Source organism: Dreissena polymorpha, chromosome 5 (genome assembly GCF_020536995.1).
Source record: "Dreissena polymorpha isolate Duluth1 chromosome 5, UMN_Dpol_1.0, whole genome shotgun sequence".
NCBI lineage: Eukaryota > Metazoa > Mollusca > Bivalvia > Myida > Dreissenidae > Dreissena > Dreissena polymorpha.
In genome coordinates, this window is record NC_068359.1 from 127511181 (window position 1) to 127534040 (window position 22860).

The 22860-nt window shown below is 34.2% G+C and overlaps 1 protein-coding gene across 3 annotated transcripts; it reads left to right on the forward strand.

Annotated features, from left to right (window-relative positions):
• Positions 1-263: 263 nt before the first annotated feature.
• LOC127881420 (regulator of chromosome condensation-like) lies at positions 264-22851 on the forward strand. 3 transcript variants are annotated; one of them, XM_052429293.1, is made up of 11 exons: positions 264-378; positions 14007-14082; positions 14770-14957; positions 15209-15388; positions 15743-15887; positions 18189-18260; positions 18806-18949; positions 19250-19363; positions 19736-19888; positions 20667-20772; positions 21129-22851. In XM_052429293.1, exons 1-11 carry the CDS (start codon positions 376-378, stop codon positions 21187-21189), a joined length of 1242 nt encoding a protein of 413 aa, XP_052285253.1. In that variant the 5' UTR covers positions 264-375; the 3' UTR covers positions 21190-22851. The 3 variants fall into 3 exon arrangements, with proteins under 3 accessions (XP_052285253.1, XP_052285251.1, XP_052285250.1); XM_052429291.1 differs by lacking the exon at positions 264-378 and adding an exon at positions 11739-11855; XM_052429290.1 differs by lacking the exon at positions 264-378 and adding an exon at positions 13621-13786.
• The last annotated feature ends 9 nt before the right edge of the window (positions 22852-22860 follow it).

Here is a 22860-nt window from a genome sequence, read left to right on the forward strand (position 1 = left end):
CAAAGACCTATAAAATACATGTATTTTATAGGTCTTTGCATCGGTTAACATGCTGTAAGGTCTCGTGCGAAGAACGACTGGCTAGTGTGTTATCTGAAGCAAAAAGAGTGAATCTTCGATCGCTTGATTTCAAAGCCAGTACGTTAACACACCATCCACAAGAAAAATAGCCGATTTACAAACGAATATGTACAATAGACACAAATATATCACATCCAAAACCGTTTGACTTGACTGATAAATCCATCCCTTATCGACTTCCGAAAATAAGTAGTCGTTGGAGTATTAGACTAAGTCGTCTGCTGAGGCGCCAATAACATGCGTAAAAGTGCACGTTTTTAATTTATGTTGCTCTGTTTTAAAACAAAAAAATAAATGGTAAGAGCATGTTTATTCAGATGGATACTTTATTGAAATATTCCATAATCCAATGGTTTTTATATATGCCAAGAATGAGTTCAAGTATGACGTTAACGTTTATAATTAGTTTTCGCGAGTGTAGCCGGTTCAGATGTCAGATTGTCAATCGTAGTTTTGTCTGCGTTACATTCTCCGTTTTTTTAAATTATGATATTAATATTTTATAAAACTGGCGTATTTCCAAAGTCATAAAATCCTAGTAATGCCACTAACACATTTACGATGTTAATGAGGACTGTGCTATATCTTGTCTTGCAGTATTAAAGGGATCTTTTCACGCTTTGGTAAATTGACAAAATTGAAAAAAGTTGTTTCAGATTCGCAAATTTTCGTTTTAGTTATGATATTTGTGAGGAAACAGTAATACTGAACATTTACCATGGTCTAATATAGCCATTATATCCATCTTTTGACGATTTTAAAACCTAAAAATTATAAAGCGTTGCAACGCGAAACGATTGAATAATTTGGAGAGTTCTGTTTTTGTCGTTAAATTTTGTGAAACTACGAAGATTGCTTATATAAGGTATAAAATACTTCATGTATATGTACTCGGCGGAATAGCTCAGTAGGCTTAAGCGTTTTTACTTCAGGACTCTGGCAGGACACCAGGGGTCACTGGTTCGAAACCTGGTCCGGGCAATGTTCTTTTCCTTTTTTTAATTTTATTCTTGATTTTTTACTGGAGCTTTTACGATCCAATGTTTACATTTATCGATATAAAGCATTTAATGAATAAGTTAAAAAATGCCAAAATCTGTGAAAAGGCCCCTTTAAGGTTCATGTTAAGTGCCAAAATGACCCCACATAGAAGAAATTGAAAAATATAAAAATGATCAGTTATACCCAAAATAAATTAATGAAATGTACATATGGTTAAAATAATTACATATTATTTCCATATATGTATAAATAAAAAAACAAAAAACAAATCTAAGTAGTAATGTCATTATTAGCAAAAATATTCCAATTTATGGCAAATTCTCAAATTCATTAAAAAACACTCACATGAACCAAATAAAACCACTAACAGTATAGGTCAGTTATATTTAAGGTACTACTACCATTGAATTGCGTCAATGAAGCCCCACAACAACACTATGCGTATTTCACGCGAGTTTATCACACGAGTTGCTATTTATAGATTTTGGAAGAAGTCTAAGTTTCCACTTGCATAGCATGCGATCAAGAGGAGTTATGATGTAATAAAATATATTTCATGAAACTATATCATTTTCCTATTATCTCCATAACCAGTGATTTTTTTTGCTTTTATTTGTTACGGCCTGTGCCATTTGAATTGGGAAAATTAGCGGGATAAACCATGAAATTGGGAAAAATAGCGCGATAAACCATGAAATTGGAAAAATTAAGCATTATAAATATGATCATAAGTAACAACATTAAAATTGTTTAAAAGTGCATCTTCAGGGGTTTTTCTAGCCATTTTTGGAAAAGGAGTCTGGTCACATTGGGATTGTTTTAATTGATAAGAGTTGCAAATTCGGGAATGATTTATCGACGAAAAGGACTAAATTAAAGTTATATATTTTGCAAGAAGGTTTAAATAAATAGTTGATATCTAGAGTTACGAAATAATAAGGCAAAAGAAACTTCTTTCTTAATTAAAAAAAAAAAAAAAATTGGGGGGGGGGGGGAATTGGGCTTTTTGGGGGAAATTTTGGTAAGCTTTTTGGGAAAAAACATTGATTTTTGCCATTGGGAATCAGCCGAAAATCGGCTGTAATTTTAAGCAAAAAAATCACTGATAACGCAGGGACTACCCTACGGGCTACTACGGGCGATAATTTCGCTCTAACGCCCGTGATATCGCCCTACGAGCCCAGAAAAGCGAAGATCAAGTCGCCCGATTTTTTTAGTAAACAAGACCGGAAAAGCGAAAATCAAGCCGCCCGATTATTATTGCAAATGCGTGCTACCGCCCGCAGACGATTAGCAAGTTAATTGTTTGTTGTTTATTTAACGGTTACACAATTTACCCCCCGCACGGTTCGGTAATTGACCGTGACAAAGCAGTCCCTTAATATTGGTTCCTATAACAACACACTCGTGCCTCTTCGCGCGTGCCGCAAGTTGTCTAATAATAACGTGATAATTGTTTGACCATCCGATAATTGCAGTTTTTTCGCAAACGGCATGGTTAAAGAAAGTCGGCAAAAATAATAAAAGAAAAACAAAATTGATCAAAGGTCTATTAATTACGTAGATCCACGATTAAGTCCAACTAGTTTTGTCAGTTTGTTAATCCACCGATAATTACGAGTATTAAACACCCGTCTGATATAAACTGCAATCACATTCATTTTTTATATTAACAAGTCATAATACTACCATACATGCCATAATTTTTTAGGTCCAAAGCGGGACATTCCATAAAAAATTGTCGGGACATTTGACCAAAAAGCAGGACACCTAAAACGATCTATCATTCCACCTTTACTATAGTCAGTATAGTACTAACAAAAACTCTTGATACTTTTATTCAAGACATAAAACATCTGATATGAAGCATGAAATCTAAAACATAACAATAACAGTTTTATTAAATAAGACAATAGCAAACAACGAAGATAATATTCATCTGTTTAAGAGTACAAAATCTAGAACATTACGACAACAATACTCATTATATTAATTTCAATGGCAAACATTAACGCAGGGGAGGCTATCCAATTGACTGAAAGTACGGGTTACAGTACACTATCTACCGAACAGTTACATCAGTTACACACGGAATGCGCGGCCGTACACATTTCCGTATTTTGTTTTCTTCCTATATACACAGATTAAACTGAATTGTGAATTGTCAGGCGCTGTATTGGGGTAGTGTCAAACTGTCATGAATAACAACACGTTGTTTTTATTACAATAACACAAGACAAGATGGGTAACTCTTTTACTGTTTGTTGCGATGTTTTTTTAAGCATGTGTCCATGCGCAGTTTGTTACTTGTCAATTGTCGCGGCTTAATTGGAGAAGGGTCAAACTGTCATGCATAGCACCTCGTTGTATTTAGCTTAATTGGAGTAGGGTCAAACTGTCATGCATATAGCACCTCGTTGTTTTTATTACAATTACACTAGACAGGATGGGTATCACTTATTGGACTGTTCGTTGCGATTTTGGTATATTGCACATTCAGAATATCCCGCTATATTGGAACTACAGTAAACATTGAATGTAAAAGACTCATTTATGACGTAGCGTTAATTTTACAAAACAATTGTTTTGTAAACCGTTTCAAACAAATACAAAATAAACACATTTTCAACATTTATTTCAATATTATAAAACTATCGATAGCAATAAGCGACCACTATCTGGAAGACCACCATGGTGTGAATGCCTGATGAAATCAATAATTAGCCGATAAATCGCTGATAAGGTGTCATAAACAACACTGGTACACACGATAAGTAGAATCGGATTGTTAATTGGGGGGCAATAAAGGGATTAGCGGTGTTAAGTGTTAGCGAAACAGAGCTTGAATAGCGAATTTTATTGGGAACCTATACACCTTACATCGTTTTTTACGAATGTCGGGACAAATCGTCTCATGGCGGGACGGCGGGACAAAGGGCCCAAAAGCGGGACTGTCCGCCGAGATCGGGACGTATGGCATGTATGATACTACACATAAACATTGAGAAAAAATTCCTCCATTAGATATAAATTTTCCGAGTATGAATTAAATTGCTACGTTATGACCTTCGACATTGCAAATGGCGGACATTGTAACATTCAACCCGCATTCAATTCATAGCTGGCAATTTAAATTACAAGTAATGGTGATTAAGTAATGGATGAAGCATTAACTGGTTTTAACAAACATTTGATAAGGTTTGTTAAACCAGATAACAACAAGGAAAAATTGGATTATTAAAGTTAAACAGGTAAGGCATTCTTAAGTGTACATATTTCGGACGTGTATAGTATTCGGATAAACAGTAATAGATATACTAGATGTTCTATGCATTACGATTGTGTTTTGTTACAAAAGCAGTCATAGGAATGATGGTAATATAATGACGATAAATGTGATGAAAAGGGGCTACCGGCTCATATCTTAAATTACTTAAATAGATAGTAGATTTCAATGAGAATTTATTGTTTTTACAAATACGCATAGTATAATGATAGAAATAATAAAAGTTGTGAAATGAACATGTTTTGTTTTTGATATTGTTCGCACGAACGTCTCCCTGATTTCCCAAACTTCTCCCTGTTTCGGAAAAAAGGAGAAGTCACTTCTCCCTATTTTTAAGGCCTAGGGTAGTCCCTGATAACGCTTATGTGAAATTCACTTATTCAATAGAATCTTCACTTGATACATTTGAGACTCCTCCCGATTTAATTTCATTTGTCATCCATCTTGGTCAGCGCAGGGTTTTTTTTTACTAAGAAAGTGACGCCGATATTCGGCGTCTTCCCCTACCAGAATTTTTCCCCTCAAAATACAATTTCCCCACCAAGAATATTTTTCACCAAAATATAATATTTTCTCTCAAAGAAATGTTTATTTTTCCTTTGAGCATTCGACAATTATCCAATTTGCACCATGTACAACGATCTTTCTCTCTCTCCAGACGAACACAAAAAATCTGGGAATCCCAGTTATTCTAAATATAGCTCTTAAGTTACGTCATGTAAACTGGGCAACTAATCGTAATAATCATGTGACTATTTTACTGGATACCGGTCTTGCGCGAGAAGGGTGTTTCATTAATAAATTACCGGAAACCAGTCGAATTTTCATCCGGGCTATGTGCAAGCCAAGATATAAACGTGAAAACAGAAAAGAATGGCTCACACTTGGCGTTCTTACACAAACAAAATAAAACATTCGGACTCGGAAGATACAGGAAGCATCGAGGCATTTTTTAAGGAAAAAATCATCGAAAACCGTTACAACCCAGCAGGATTCTGAGGTAATCAACATCGAACATTGTGAAAGTGAAAGAAGACAATCGGCAGCTGCCGCTCCTTCCCCTTCCAATACGGTAGCAGATCAAGATCGTCAACCCATTCATCATGAAATTGAAATCACAAAATTGACATCGTCCCCCGGCCCCAGTACAGAAATATAGTTGAAAAGATTTCCCATAATTAGATCTACACCTGCAACTTAATTAAGGACTTTGACTTTAATACGTGTTAAATGTGTTTAAGAACAAAAAGGACAGAGACAAGCCTCTTTTGATGAGTGATAGACATTGAAATGAACAGTTTTTATTTTTTTCCCCTAAAATGTCTCTTTCGCACTCTTTTTTCCCCTTTCACCCAGCGTCCAGCGTCTTCCCCTTTCTCTAAAAAAAAACCCTGCAGCGGTTTGTATTGATCCGCATTTACAAATTTGTTAAATATTGCTTACATATTATATTTATTCGATAATATAACTTGAAAATACCTCATAAACAATTTATAAAAATTGAAGAACAAATGGATCGGTAATAATTTATAAATTATCGAAATTAAAGAGAAATATTTTTCGAATATACTTCCGGCAAATAATGGCTAGCTGAACAAGTAAACATGACAAATCAATAACAAATGCATTTTTTAATCGATGACAAGGTTTTTATAGAAATGTAAGTGTTCAGTTGGTTTAATATGTACGTGTGCCCAACATTTGTATAATTCATTTTTCCGATCCCACAAATATTATGCCTAGATCGTTAATTCAAATATTGTTATGTTGACTTCCTTGAAACCGGATGTTATATGCCCCACGTTTAACTAAAGTGTATGGAGTTCGAGATGTGACATAAACATGTTGTTATATGTTTTAAGGTAGCCAATTAGTCGTCGTTCCGAGTCCTATATATTTCAAATGAACAATCAAAATGTTTGCCTTTTGGTAATATAGTTAACCAGGTTTTCCGAAGGAAAAAACTGGTTATTAGATTGGCAAATGCGGGCGGGCTGGCTGGCTGGCTGGCGGGCGGGCGGAACAAGCTTGTCCGGGCCATAACTTTGTCGTTCATTGTGAGATTTTAAAATCATTTGGCACATTTGTTAACCATCATTAGACGGTGTGTCGCGCGAAAAAATTACGTCAATATCTCCAAGGTCAAGCTCACACTTTGAGGTCAAAGGTAAAAAATAGCCATAAATGAGCTTGTCTGGGCTATAACTATGTCATTCATTATGAGATTTTAAAATCATTTGGTACATTTGTTCACCATCATGGGACGGTGTGTCGCACGAAAGAATCACGTCCATATCTCCAATGTCAAGGTCGCCACGACTAAAAATAGATTTATTTTAAAACAAACTTACAAAGGGGGTTAATTTTGTTTGTTCATTTCAAAAGTTCAGTTTGAGTTGTCTCCCTTTATCAGATTTTTTTTCACAATAAAAACCTGGTTTTGTGACAATTTTGTCCCTTGTTTATTTTTTTGTAATTGTGTCATTTTGTGACTATAATGAGTACTGTATTGCGAGTAAATAAGTAATTTTGAAAATGAAGGTTCACTGGAAAGTCCACCATACTTAAAGTAGTTCCCAATTATTGTGTTAATTTTTGACAGTTTTTTATAATGTTTTTCTTTTGCATATTTTAGGATTGTTGGCGTGTGTTGTGTGGACTTTTCATTTGTAGTAACTAACATTAATTGTATTCAATATTTTGACCAAAGAAATTTGTTCAATTTAACTCCGTTTGTTATTTTGATTATTTCTTCAAAAGCAACATTTTGCATCATATTTTTTTTATTAGCATTTTCTTATATGTTCTACAAGTGTTTGCGAGGCTATTGACATATAAATTGAATTTATTGCCATAATATTTATTGAAGTATTCCTATGTGAAGAATACGCCTAAAGTTTTACACTTTACATGAGCCTTAATATCTGCATGATATGAGCCTTTTAACCACAGGAATATTTAAGAAAAATACTCTATGTATTACAAATAATTACAAGGGATACAACTGTCAAATTTCCTGAACAACACCATGGTCTGAACAAAAGCAAAATATTCGCTTCCAAAAGCAATAATTGAAACCAAAAAAAATGTATGACAGCCAAGACATGTATCTTTCAGAATATAACTATCTCCATAGCAGTAACAGGGGTTGAAGAATTTTTCCAGAGCCACTCGCCCTGCAGGGCGAGTAGGTCTGACAATCCACTCCCCCTTCACTTTAATCTACTCGCCCTGCATTAAAAAAATAGATATCTATATTTATAGTTATGATCAACCAGAACCTTTTAAACCTACTTAACATAGTGACACTAAACTGCAAACAAATTAACTACATTATCTGATGGATTATATTTGCTTTCCTTACGTTTTCTGCACCTCTTTCCTTTTCTCAATTCTTTCCGCTTCTCGTTTTGACGACTTTTCTAATTCTTTCTGTTCCCTGTTGCCACCACCTTGCAGATATTTTAAAATAGAACCCTTTTCCATTTTAATATTTCAGACGAACTTTTACTGAAAGACACGCTTGATTGACAAACGGTTACAATATGGTAAATTTTGCCTAAGGCTTCTGATCACGAAATTCGGAATTATTCTGTTTATAAATAATTATTTTTTCTGTTTATTTTTAATTAAATATAAGAAGTATTATAATTAACCAGTGATGTATTATTGTTTTATTGATATTTACATTAAAATTCAGGGAATGACCAATATATTTAACAGTTTTATTCACTTTTAATCGATTAGCTAAAAGCACTGACAACGACGAAAAGAGCGCAGCCGATTTCGATAATTATTTTTACTGTGCCGTGACGTCATTTTTCATTGTCAAAACGAAAGTGCAGTTTATTTGTGTACTAAACGTATTTTTTGTTAGTTCGAAAAATTGTTCGCAATTTGTATTGATGTGGAAGGAGTTCTGGAACTAAATTTATTTTTCTCAACTTGAAAAACAGCACTCGCCCAGTTGGTCGAGTATTTTGCAAATTTTACTCGCCCGACCGTCAACTTCACTCGCATATGCGAGCGGCGAGTGGATTCTTCAACCCCTTAGTAAATGTGTAAATAGTTTTGTTTAAAACAGAAGTTTCATGAAAAAATGTAAAATTTTGGAACTTGGACACAGGTGTGCATGACCAATTTGACACATTTTGTTCCATAATCCAATTATACTGAGAAGTTGAGCTGATTTTACCTTATTTTATAATCCAAAGACAATTTATAAATCAAAATAGACAACTTTTATGATGGCATGTAACTGAATATGTGTAAAAACACCATAAATATTAAGTTGTTTACCTTATCTACAATCTTAGGGTCCGCGTTTAGGTTTCGAAATCTGCATTAAGGTTTCGAAAAATGCTCATAACTTCTATGTAGCTTCAGATGTTACCTTCATATTTGGTATGCATATAGACAAGGCGTTTCCATATGCTCACACATTTTGACCCTTTGACCTTGACCTTGAACTTAAGGTCCGTGTTTAGGTTTTGAAATCTGCGTTTAGGTTTTGAAAAATGCTTATAACTTCTATGTCGCTTCAGATGTACCTTCATATTTGGTATGCATGACGTGTATATGGACAAGGCCTTTCTATAGGCACACATCTTTTGACCCCATTGATCTTGAACTTAGGGTCCGTGTTTAGGTTTTGAAATCTGCGTTTAGGTTTCGAAAAATGCTCATAACTTCTATCAAAGCGTTTTTTGGGGGCAAATATCATCCTATGGAGACAGCTGTTGTTCCATTTTTCTGACAATACTCATCTAAAATGCTTTCACTTTGCGAGTAGACTGAACTCCAATTTTCCAACACTGGTTTTCATGACCCACATTCACAATTTTTTCACACACAAAATTTCCAATCCTGAAATTGCATTTTTCCCGAAATTGCCACAAAAAGGCCTGTCAGTAATATTTTGACAAATCATTGGCTAGATTTATCTTCTTATAGTTATCACTATCATGATTCAGTGATTTATTGGCCTTAAAATACAGTATGTTACAGATTGTTTTCCAATTGCAAAAATATTTTTTTCCCACAAATCTTACCAAAATGCCAAATTTTTCTATTAAACTAAATAATTGTTTTATTGAGTTTATATTACAGGAATATAATTTTGTATGACTATTATATAAATAAAAAATGCAGTCAAACATGCATTTATAAACAAGTTAAATACTTTTATTTATAATCATGTTTCATTTTCCTCTATTTTTATCTCGCTATATTACCCAATTCAAAAGGCAACTGCTGTTATATAGCAAAAAAAAATCACTGAAGGTACAGGTTTTTTTTCCCACTTTTTGGAAAGATAGCCCATGGCTTTGGAATTGGGAATTTTATCGGCATTTTCATGAAATTGGGAAAATGAATTCATTAGCCTTTTTTTCCACATGAAAAGTCCACTGATTAGGGAAATACTAAATTTGATATGACTCTTTATAATCATTCAAATTAAAAAAACAAAATCATATAATACTTTGTTAGATGTAATTGAATTGAAATTGAGATAAAATACGCATTCTTTCGACTTCTTTCTAAAAAAAAAAAAAAAAATAATAATTTTTTTTTTTTTTTTTTTTTTGGAAATTGGGAATTTTTTGCGACATTTTGGGAAAAAAGTATACTTTTTGGGATTGGGAAAATAGCTGAATTTCGGCTATAAAATCGGGCCAAAAAAAAACCTGAGGTACATACTGTTTTATTAAGTAACTTTGTAGTTTTTAGCTCCACTGGCCAGAGGCCAGCGGGGCTTATGTCATGGTCCTGTGTCCGTCGTGCGTGCTTGCGTCCGTGCGTTAACTTTTTCTTTTAACATCTTCTCCTAAACTACTGGTCCAATTCTGATGAAATTTCTCAGGAATGTTGTTGGGGGTGAACCTCGTTCAAATTTGTTCAAATTATTCCCCTGGGGTCAAATTTGACCCTGCCCCGGGGGGTCAAAAATTTGAAAATTTGCTTATATAAGGCCTATTTTGTGAAATCTTAAAAACAATTCTCGTCCATAACCATTGGGCCTAGGGCTACCAAATTTGGTATGTAGTGACATCTCATAGTCCTCTACCAAGTTTTTTAAAATTATGCCCCTGGGGTCAAATTTGACCCTGCCCGGGGTCAAATTTGACCCTGCCCGGGGGGGGGTCAAAAAATTGAAAATTTCCATATATAAGGCCTATTTTGTGCAAACTTTAAAAATCTTCTTGTCCATAACCGTATGGCATAGGGCTTCCAAATTTGGTATGTAATGACTTCTAATAGTCCATTACCAAGTTTGTTCAAATTAAGCCCCTCATATCAAATTTCACCGTTCCCCAGGGGTCACAAAATTGAACATATGCTTATATTTGACCCATTTTGTGCAAACTTTAAAAATCTTTCTGTCCATAACCATTGGGCCTATTTCAACCAAATTCGCTATTTAGTGACATCTAATAGTTCTCTACTAAGTTTGTTCAAATTATGCCCTTGGGGACAAATTTGACCCTGCCCTGGGGTAAACAAAAATGAACATATGCTTAAATAAGGCCTATTTTGTGCTAACTTTAAAAATCTTCATGTTCATAATTATAGAGCCTAGGGCTTCTAAATTTGGTGTGTAGTGATATTTTATAGGAATGCCGGACAAAATCCCTCCCGGATAAAAACCCTCCCGTCAGTTTTATAGGGGCCGGACGGAAAACCCTCCCATGAATAAACGGGGACGGACAAAAACCCTCCCATGAAAAAAACGGGGGAGGACAAAACCCTCCCATGAAAAAACGGGACCGGACAAAAACCCTCCCGTGAAATCTGAGCCACGAATTCCAAGTATCAACGATTATTTATGAATTTTTAATCCGAAATTGGTCATTTCCAAATGTCATTTCCGACATTTGTATTTTGTTGTCGGTTATCCAAGATATTCATATTTTGTAATAGTGACTTCACTTCAGTAGGTAACATTACACTATATATTGACTAATTAAAATATTTCCGAATTGAAATGTTGTTATTTTACACCCATTTGATGTCAATTATATATGTTTGAACTAAGATTTGTATTATTACTTCGTATGATAAGAACTACGATATTCATGATTACTTAGTATGAATAACAAGAAGGGTGTGTATATAAAATAAAAAAATATCAAATTGTGCGCCGGCCAGTGCATTAAGAACATCAAAGTCGTGTTTCTATTTCATTATTCATCGCAAAAATAACAGAGGCGGACACAGGCTTCCCAAGACATTCTTTATTTCGTTTTATAACAAGTATCATGAAGTCTAGACTAGGCCTCTACCAAATTTGTTCAAATTATTCCCCTGGGCTCAAATTTGACCCTGCCCTGAGGGTCACAAAACTGAACATATGACGTTTACCAGGGGAGATTACTGCGGCCGTGTGGCTGTAACCAACAACAACAACAACTTATAAACATGAGATAAAACCCTGTCATTTAGTGCCATTTTATGTCAGATGGTGACTGCTTACAAAGAAATTGAAGTAAGAAAAAGTGTTATTTATGATTGTTTTTCTTATAAACTGAAAAAAGTCGGGTTTTATTTAAATGTGTTGAAAGTGAACACATATCCGGATAAAAATATTTCGGATGACATGTTAATTTCGTGTCTTTTTTGTAGTGTTTAAACCAGTTTATCATATCTTATTGATTTTAAAAACACAACTTCCATGAACATAATTATTTCAAGAAAAGTCAATATATGATACTGCATGGTTGACTCGAACTTTGTATCTAAGAGAAGGTGTTTGGATTAATGAAGTGCAATGTTCTTAACTATCGTATATGCTGCTTTTTAATAACTAATGATTCATTGTTCCATTTGTGAATCGTGACTCATGAATTGTGGATATGATTGTCAATTGCTCAACGATCCATATATATTTCTGACCATTTTATAATTTTCTTACAATAAGTTATGAATTGATCTTAGAAGTCAAATGTATTACTTAATTAAATACATTTATAAATATAAAGAAATAATCTTTAGATTATCATAATATTCTCAGACCTGTTGGTCTTAGGGATGTGTGGGTCGTTAATTATATTTTGAGATGATTCTTTACAAAGAAAGATGCTACTATTGTATTTGTTATAAATGTGTGAAAGGCTCTAAGAAGGAACCAGAGATTATTAACCCTTTACCAAACACTAACAGGATTTTACGGGTTTGTAGCTGACAACTTTATAAATAATTGTGATAAAAGGAGAAATTGCTCAAGATGAGCAATTTCTCCTTTTATCACAATTATTTCTACCCTACCTGATCATTTCCTTCATATTCCATTACAATTTAATTGTCGTCTGCAACCACTTTCAAATTGAGAAAGTCAAAAATGTGTCGTTTGGTAAAGGGTTAAGGCATTTTGATTCCTATGGGCCTTGTGAATCTGTTTCATATCAAATGCGTAGATTTGATCTTCAGCATCTTAAAGTATGTGAAATAGAAAGAACGACAATATCTTTTGGAGAGATAAATGTACCTATGTTATTAGCAAAGGATCTGTGCAACATGCAATTCCCAGGCTTTTTAGTATGTTTAGTTAAAATGGTAGTAACTTTTTCCATTATATAAAAAAGCTCACCCTTCCAACTTTTAAGCGCCCAGTGGGACGAGGGATAGAAAGAGAAAGTCACATGCTTAAGTACATTTCAACCCATGCGCATTGCACGTTTTTTTCGCATTAAAAAAACAGTGGAGCGATACAGGGCCATCATGGCCCTCTTGTTATTTCAGGTGGTGAATTTAACAATCCATTTTATATAAATTCTTGTTTATCATCCCACTATGTAAATATTTAAAATAAAAAGAAATGTAATTTTTATTGAGCCTCATATTAAAAAAGAAATCAAACAATTTTGATAAAACATACAATTGACATACTATTGACCCATCTGTTATCTTTTTCACGCTTAATATTTGTCAACTGACAATTGCTAAGCAATTAATTGGTGATTGTTTTCAAAGGGGATAATTATCTTTATTGGTTTGGTGTCATAATTACACAGCTGCTAGACAGATTACCTGATTGCAACTCAGGATGTTATTGTTCACACTGGTTTCACAGTTGGCTATTTCCTCTGGCAATAAATAGGGGTCACTGTTTGTAAATCTCAACACTTGCAATTTGCACTTTTAATCAGTCAGCAAGACTGATATATGTATATCAGGATTTTGATATAAACAGAGCCCATAGTGTTGTGACAAGAGTAACTTGAAGATTGAATGTTGATTTTATAATCTGCTTAGTCTAAACAGGAAATACTGGATTAAGATATCATAATTTTAGTTAAGAGTTTTCTATTTTAGATTTTAGTTATTTCTTAAATCATAAGCATGCCTCCATTTGAGATAAAAACTGTTGGTGAAACAGTTAATGTTGGGGACATGTTCAAAGATGCAAAAAATGGTCAGGTGAGTTCAAACCATGAAATTGTTTAACCATAAAACAAAATAGACATGTTTTGTTATGAATCAACAGAATGTAATAATTTTATAATCACCTTAAATGGAATCTTAGTTCATGGATTGAAAGCTTTATATTTTGAATGCACACAAAGACCTATATATTTTATAGGTCTTTGACACAATTTCATTGCTGTGTAAATTTTCTATTTAAAACTGTTTGTTTCAGATGGTTGGACGAGGAAAAAAGCGAACTAGAGAGTCGGACAGTCATGCTACAGATAGTGTCCAGAAAAAGAAAAAAGGTTTTTATAATTGTTTAATTGTAATTATATTGGTGAAATTGTTTGATGCTCAAGTATTGCTCGATTAGTCATTGTCGGCTCGGGTACTGCTTATATGTACCCCGGGTACTCTTAAGTATACTTACATGTATCCCGGGTACGGTAAATATATTTAATCGTACCCGGGAAATTTAACGCTAAATCGGTCGTTGTCCGTTATTTTTTGGAATTAATTAATAATACTTACATATATGTCAATTTTCTGTAAAATGGCATCTATATTATCGAAAATCATACTTAAAAAGCATGTTGATGCAGATTTTTTAAAAAGAGAAGTTTTAAGATAATCGGTAGCGGGTTTTACGACATCGGATTTGGGGCGGAAATACTTGGGTACAGTCTAATATCGACCGGGTACGATTAAGTATATTTACCGTTCCCGGGGTACATGTTAGTATACTTAAGAGTACCCGGGGTACATGTAAGTAGTACCCGAGCCGACAATGACCAATCGAGCTCAAGTATTTACCATGGTGTAAATATTTTTTTTAATGTTTTGTATTACATCTTTTGAATGTTAAATATAAATGTTCAGTATTTGCTTAATAAATTTCACAATGTTACACATAAGAAACGGAATGATAACTAGAATGATTGATTAAAACACATATTGTCAACGAATATATATTAACTTTTCTGTGTGTTCAGTCCACCACCCCTGTCACCAAGATGTTGCTGGCGTGGTGCTGATATGCGGCGAAGGGGATGTGGGGCAACTCGGCCTGGGTGAAGATGTGATGGAGAAGGCACGTCCCACGCTGGTCGACATCCCGGACAAGATCATACAGGTGTGCGGCGGGGGCATGCACACTGTGTGCCTGACGGAAAAAGGGGAGGTAAGGACATTCCCCATATTATTATTCTTAAATTCTATTCAGCAAAATAGTGGAAGATGACTGAATTGATATTCTTGTAGGTATAACGACCAAATAAAGTAAAACATGTGAGTGTGATTATATACACAGAAAATCATGTGTATTTAAATACTTCAGCAGTTTGTACAGTGTAGTAATAAGATCATCTGTTTACTCAATCTTTTGTTAAGAAGTATTTTACATTGTTACATCATTTGAACTGCTTAATGTAGGTGTACACCTTTGGCTGCAATGATGAGGGAACCCTGGGCAGGGACACCAGTGAAGACGGAGCAGAGACCCGTCCTGGCAAGGTGGAGGGGCTGCCAAGGATAGTCATGGTGTCAGGTGGAGACAGTCACACTGCCGCACTGTCCGAGGAGGGAAAGGTCTACATATGGGGAAACTTTAGGGTAAGACCATCAGTCTTGGGGTACCACTGTATAATAGACCATTATTATAATACACCTTAGCTTTGCGCCCTATGAAGGTGACCTTCACAAAATTCCTGTCTCAACTATACATTTAATGACTTTGCACACATGAATCATGATATAAAGACTTGTTGTTCAACACCCATTTTTCTTAATCAAAGGTATGGTAAAGGTTGCACATAGAGGTTAAAGGTCAAACAACAAAATACATTTTTTATCCATATTACATATTTAGTGAATGTGCTTAATAAAACATCATACAAATCTTTCAATTTTAAAAGTTAACCATGCATAAAATACACATCTCAAAATAAATAAGCCTATATCTTCCAGGATGCAAATGGACATATGGGTTTGACAGAGGAGGGTGTTAAAAACAAACCACATCAGATCCTTGCTGACCAGGAGGTGATAAAGATTGCATCAGGGGGAGATCATCTTGTGTGTCTAACTAGCCATGGAGAGGTGTACACTTGCGGTACGTGGATTAGTATTCTGATGCATTAAGCACTTGCATCATCTGTCCATATGTTTGTCCAAGAGCTTTTGTTCTTGAACATCTATTTAACTTTTTTGTAAATCTGCTTCAAGGGCTCATAGTTTAATTCCCACATCTATCACATGCTATACCCTGTTTCCCATGAAATACAACCATTACATATTTTTTTACATTACACATGTGTAAGACAACATTTTTAGCTCATCTATTTTTTGAAAAAAAATTATGAGCTATTGTCATCACCTTGGCGTCGGCGTTGGCGTCGGCGTCCGGTTAAGTTTTGCGTTTAGGTCCACTTTTCTCAGAAAGTATCAATGCTATTGCATTCAAACTTGGTACACTTACTTACTATCATGAGGGGACTGGGCAGGCAAAGTTAGATAACTCTGGCATGCATTTTGACAGAATTATGTGCCCTTTTTATACTTAAAAAATTGAAAATTTTGGTTAAGTTTTGCGTTTAGTTCCACTTTTCTCAGTAAGTATCAATGCTATTGCATTCAAACTTGGTACACTTACTTACTATCATGAGGGGACTGGGCAGGCAAAGTTAGATAACTCTGGCATGCATTTTGACAGAATTATGTGCCCTTTTTATACATAAAAAATTGACAATTTTGGTTAAGTTTTGTGTTTAGGTCCATTTTATTCCTTAAGCATCAAAGCTATTGCTTTCATACTTGCAACACTTACTAACTATCATAAGGGGACTGTGCAGGCAAAGTAATGTAACTCTGACTGGCATTTTGACAGAATTATGTGCCCTTTTTATACTTAGAAAATTGAAAATTTGATTAAGTTTTGTGTTTAGGTCCACTTTATTCCTACAGTATCAAAGCTATTGCTTTCATACTTGCAAGATTTATGAACTATAATAAGGGGACGGTGCAGGCAAAGTTATGTAACTCTGACTGGCATTTGGACGGATCTATGGGCCTTTTATACTTAGAAAATTGAAAATTTGGTTAAGATTTATGTTTTGGTCCACTTTACCCCTAAAGTATCATAGATATTGCTTTCATACTTGGAACACTCACAAACTATCATAAGGGTACAGTAAAAGGACAAGTTGCATAACTCTGGTTGTCATTGTTACGGAATTATGGCCCTTTTTTGACTTAGTAACTTTTAATATATGGTTAAATTTTGTGTTTCGATCCACTCGAAGTATCAAGGCTATTGCTTTCAAACTTCAAATACTTACATGCTATCATGAGGTTACTGTACCTGGCAACTTGAATTTTACTTTGACCTTTGAATGACCTTGACTCTCAAGGTCAAATTATTAAATTTTGCTAAAATTGCCATAACTTCTTTATTTATGATTAGATTTGATTGATACTTTGATGAAACTACTCTTACCTGACATACCACAATAGACTTCACCCAAACCATCCCCCGTGCCCTCCCCCCCTCCCCCCCCCCCCCTAATTTTTTTTTTTTTCTTTTTAAGATTATCTCACAAATTATCACCACACCCTCACACTATACCCCCCCCCCATTTTTTTTTTAAACGGTTATGTTTGAAATACCGTCCAACCATCGCACCCAAACCCACCCCCCCCCCCCCCCCCCCCCCCCCCCCCCCCGATTTGTTTTTTTTTTTCGCTTTTTTGGAAGATAATGTAATAAATGTCCACAACCCCACACTATACACTCCACTCCTCCCTCCTTTGTGATTGAAAATGAGAGTCCCTTCACCTTTAAAAAGAAAATAGATGAGCGGTCTGCACCCGCAAGGCGGTGCTCTTGTTAAGCGTTTGCATTGGCTTAGTTTTCGTTTATTGACCAATCGCATTTTGTTATTTTGCTGAAATGATGTTGCAACGTCAAATGACGTCACGGAATGTAAACAACATTCAGGATTTATCATTATGTTTGTGTAAATATTTAGTTAATTTGCTTATTTAAAAGCATGTGATAAAAAAGAACTGACACTTGCATATCATACCATATTTTGTTAAACTTGTCCCCAAAGGCTCGCTTACTAACAATATTCCTGAACTTTAATAAAATATGGTATGATATGACAATTTGTGCCAGATCCTATATGTATATGATCATGGTACTGAATTACTGCAGTCAATTGGCTGAAAATTGTCTGATAGTGGTTTTGTCCACTGATTGGTCCGTGTCCAAGCATTTGTTGCGGGGGCACCAGTGTCACTGACACATTTCTAATTGCATCAATACTTGATTTAACAAATGAAATGAAGTGTATCGCTGCTTGTATAATATAGCATAATGAAATGTATACTTATTAAACTCTTATTGTCACAGGATGTGCTGAGCAGGGACAGTTGGGCAGAGTTGCTGAGTGCTTTTCACAGAGAGGGGGCAGGAAAGGGCTGTGTAAGTGCAGCTAGATCAAATAATACTCTATCACAATCTATGTCATTTTATATAAGTACGGATAGTACATTACCCATCAAAAGCATTTGTTTTTTGACATGATGTAAATTGCAAAACTTAATCAAATAAAAATGATTGTAAGAATTTACAAAACAAAGTGGCATTTTAGATATAAAGTATCAACAATCCGCCTCTTTGTTTAAGGTTGTTGGTAAAATGGCGTGAATTTTTCATGTAACTAGTGTCATTTTTTCTCTAACTTGCCATTTAATTTATTATATGTCATCTCTGTGCTTTATTATGAGTGACTGGATGCAACTTGGCAATAGCTAACAGTTAACAAAAGTGGAAAGTGGTACTTTTTGACCAAATTTGTGGCTGAAATTTGACCCCAATCCCAAAAACAACAGTAGTTTCACAATTTAAGTAAAAACAATGTGATTTTTCCATATTTAAAGGACAGGACCCCAAATTGGTGAAAAAAACATTTGTTGAACATCATCATTATGTGAATAATTATTGATGTTTATGATGCGTATTTTCAGCATACATCTTGCACCAAGCCCCAGTTCATTTTCGGAGCAAGAAGTGTTTCATTGAGGACGTGTTTGTGGGACAGTATGCCACTTTCGCGAAGGACAGGAACGGAGATATCTACTCATGGGGCCTGAACAACTACTACCAGCTAGGTAGGGTATAAGTACATTAAGATTGTAGGCTATGTATTGATTAAAATACATACAGCCATTTAAATCAGTATATAAATAAGCACTTAAACTTGTTATACAGCCTCATTTACAAATGTTATAGACATCTGAACTTGTTCTCCTATATTGATAAACCTTCCATTAAAAATTAAAATATGATTATGCTTATATAATTTAATTCATAAACTAATAATTCTATGGGAATATTATATTAACAGAATTTTCTACTTATTTAACTGTTAGTGAATAAAAAGCTGATTTCATCTGACTGCTCTATTTCAGGATTTGGTGACATGAAGAACAGATTTGTTCCAGAGAAGGTGAAAGCGTTCAGCAAGAAGAATTTTGTGTGTGTGGCCAGTGGGCAGCATCATTCTGTGACCCTGGACAATGCTGGTGAGTGACAGCCTTTAAATATTAATATAAATATCTACATGGAACACTTGCGTTTATTTTATTAACATTTTGTGTGTCTTAAAATGTACAGAATATGTGTCCACATGGTTAAGAAGTAAAAAAACAACGTTGAAGCATTATGTAATTTACCATTTTGATGAATTTTTAAATAAAGTAAAGATAAATTTAAAATTACTTCAAGTGCTGTTGTTTTCATATTATAACAACAGCTTTTATGAACTCAATTTTAAAATGAATAATAAACTTATTAATAATTACTAAAATAATGCACTAGGTGTACTTTTTCTGTACTTGTACTTTTGTAAACTTAAGTAATACACACAATAAGATCCTTTGTTTATTCTTTTCCAGGCAATGTGTACACATTTGGAAGATCGGAGTATGGGCGACTGGGTCTTGGAGAAAACTGCACAGAAACCAAGGAGCCCACACTGGTGAAACTTGATAAGAAATGTATCCAGATATCAGCCAGTAATTCAGTCTCGTTTGCACTCCTTGAGGATGGTATGTGTTTGGGATTTACTATATTTTAAAGATGTATCATATGTTATGCAATCAATGATTGTGAGCATTTGTTTATTTTAAACAAGGTTCTAATGTTTTGGTAGCTGATGTTTTTACAAAGGATCTTTTTAAATTAGATAATTAACAATTAATTTAATTTTTGCAAATTTTGATGTATTTTTGTTACATTAATTTATTCCACTTTTACTTTACTCTCATGGAAACCTCGACATTAGAAGTATTTGTATTGAGCTGAAAATATTTCTGTAAAAAAATGAAATATTTAATGTAGCCCAGTTTATAATGTGTATCAGGCATACTCTGAGATAACAGGGCTTAATGCATTTGTGTTAATTGTCTTATCCTATGAACCTGTGCAGTTTGCCAAGACCAATAAAACACGACACTTTTGGCTTAAACAAGATTTACTTAGAGACTTTAAGCGAAAAAATACCATAAAAATGTGAAAAGATTTATACAAACTGTACAGGTTAATGTGATGACAATTTACGACTGTGTTCTCCAGAAGCACTGGCGGCCGGGGATTTCACCAGTTACATTCAGTCTAGACACCAACTACTTATCCCCAAAATATCATTTAAATCATTAAAATGGTACAAAAAACACTGGTTTTAGTGCTTAATAGCCGGCTACTTTGAAATTATATCTGGCAACTCCAATTTTTCTGGAGGACACTGAATTATTTTATCCAGATTCATAAGCCCCATTTTCTCAGATCTAGACTTATATTTATTTAATTCAATGTATGTGTGTACAGGGACGGTCTCATGCTGGGGAATGGGCACCTCCAAGCAGCTGGGAAATGGTTCAGAAGATGATGCATGGCTACCAACAAAAATGGACGGCAAGCAGTTACAGGACCGGTCAGTTTGCTCTTTACTTGTTATGTGCAATATAGTTTGTCCTGTAAAGAAAACTTTTTATTGAAAGAGTATACTGTATTATCAATGGTCCTAAAGCCTATGCTATGTCTGTTTTATTTGAGACCTTACTTTCTGCTGTCACCTGGTCTTCTGATTTTATATAGTTTTAATTGTTTCAATTCATAGTTTTAGCGATTTTTATTGATTTAAATGTATTATGTATATTATTTGCTGATAGGCCTATACACTTGGAAATATTGATGCAATATTGTACCTTATCAGTATTTATACAGACTCACTTTGACAAATAATGTATTTGACACTGTATGGTTACATAGTTGTTTGTATCTTTGCAGGAAAGTAATTCAGGTATCTTCTGGAGGTCAACACACTGTGCTGTTAGCTGTGGACAAATAAACAATTAGCAACAAGCCACTGGTTGCTATAATTCAAACTATAGTGCCATCTGAAGCCATCAGGAACTCCACCAGTGTAGACACCTACAAAATGACATGCATTGTCATATAGGGATGCTTTTTTAACAATTCAACTGGATTGAAAGAAGCCACTAGATGATAGCCGCCACATGGAAGTGTAAAAACACTGAGAGCACTTGTAAGGAGAATTGAAGAGTGTAGTTGTTACATATCCTGGCATTTCTTAAAATACAATTTAATTGTGTGGCAAAATAATTAGTGGATGTAAAACGTTGTCTTTTATTTGTTTTTATATAATTTTTTATTACAACTATGGACTTGTATAGTCAATAATTTATTTGCAAAGTTAGTATGTTGATCAGGAATCATGCATGATTGTAGAAAATACAGCATAATCACTCATGAACTTTGATCTCGTAGATCTCTGTGTATCAATAAGCGTCTTTTGTTTTTTGTTTTGATGTTGCTCAAACAACAGTTTTGTAGCAATCTTTGTAAAAATGCACTTGTGCAGTAGTCGTGATATTTACAAATGTAGTTAGTATTAAAGGGATGTATGGAATATTTAGTCATTTGTCACTTGTATTTTGTAAATTAAATTTGAATGATAATAGTTTTGTAATTAGACAGATGGACTTATTCAATCAATCAGTGTTTAAGCAGACATTTAAACAGTTTTATAAGTTTTATCATTTTATTCTGAATAAAGGGTATTAGTGACTACTTTCAAATATTCAGAATTATATAACGTAAAATGTTTTAGAAATAAATGAATTTCCATAGGTCTTTGTTCTTGGATACAAAAAACAAATCCGATTTTTGCTTTTATTATTTGAAAACATGAAAAATTAGTAAACAAATATGACATGTGCGAGTTCAGTTATTAATGGCAACAGGATTGCAAATTTTTTGTTGGTTACCGTGATATACTGAAGCTTAACTGCTGGTCAGAGGGTTTAAGATTGCATGGAATATTTAATGATCCGCGTTGTTGGAAAATGGAAGCCTTTTGCAGTCGGCATAGCCATAGACCAGCCTACTCATCCATGCAGTCATGTCAGAAGCTTTCATGTTTGCTAATGAGACCACAAAATCTTGTGGGACTTTAGCGGAGAGCTTAGCTTCTGTCCAGACTTTGCAACCCCTTTTCACAAAATGCAGGTCAAATGAGTGTTGTTTTGAATCTTTTGTAAGATCATTGCTGTATTTTTGTGCTGATTTCTTATGTACAAAATGTTTAAATAAAGTTTGGAAATAAGATCCTGTTTTTACTGTCATGACTTGACTTGTATTGTCAGATCTAGTTGTATGACATTGTTCCAAAGTAAGTGAAATTCTAATAATTAATAGAATATTTCTGTTCTTATGCAAATTAATTTGCTTTAATATTAGTTATTTAAATTTATTTACATAAGTTGATTATCTTACAACTTGTATAATGTATTTTGTTTGGCAAAATTCTGTGTGACTTGTTATCATTGTTTGTAAGTTTTCTGTACTATTATGTGTTTGCTAGGTAATTATAATGTCTTACTTTGATATTTTTAAACAACTGTCTGATTTTATGTTTTACTGGTTTTAATATTCTACTAAGACAACTGCATGATCATGAGTAATTTCTCTTAATAAAGTTTGTTTCAAGTGTCTGTTT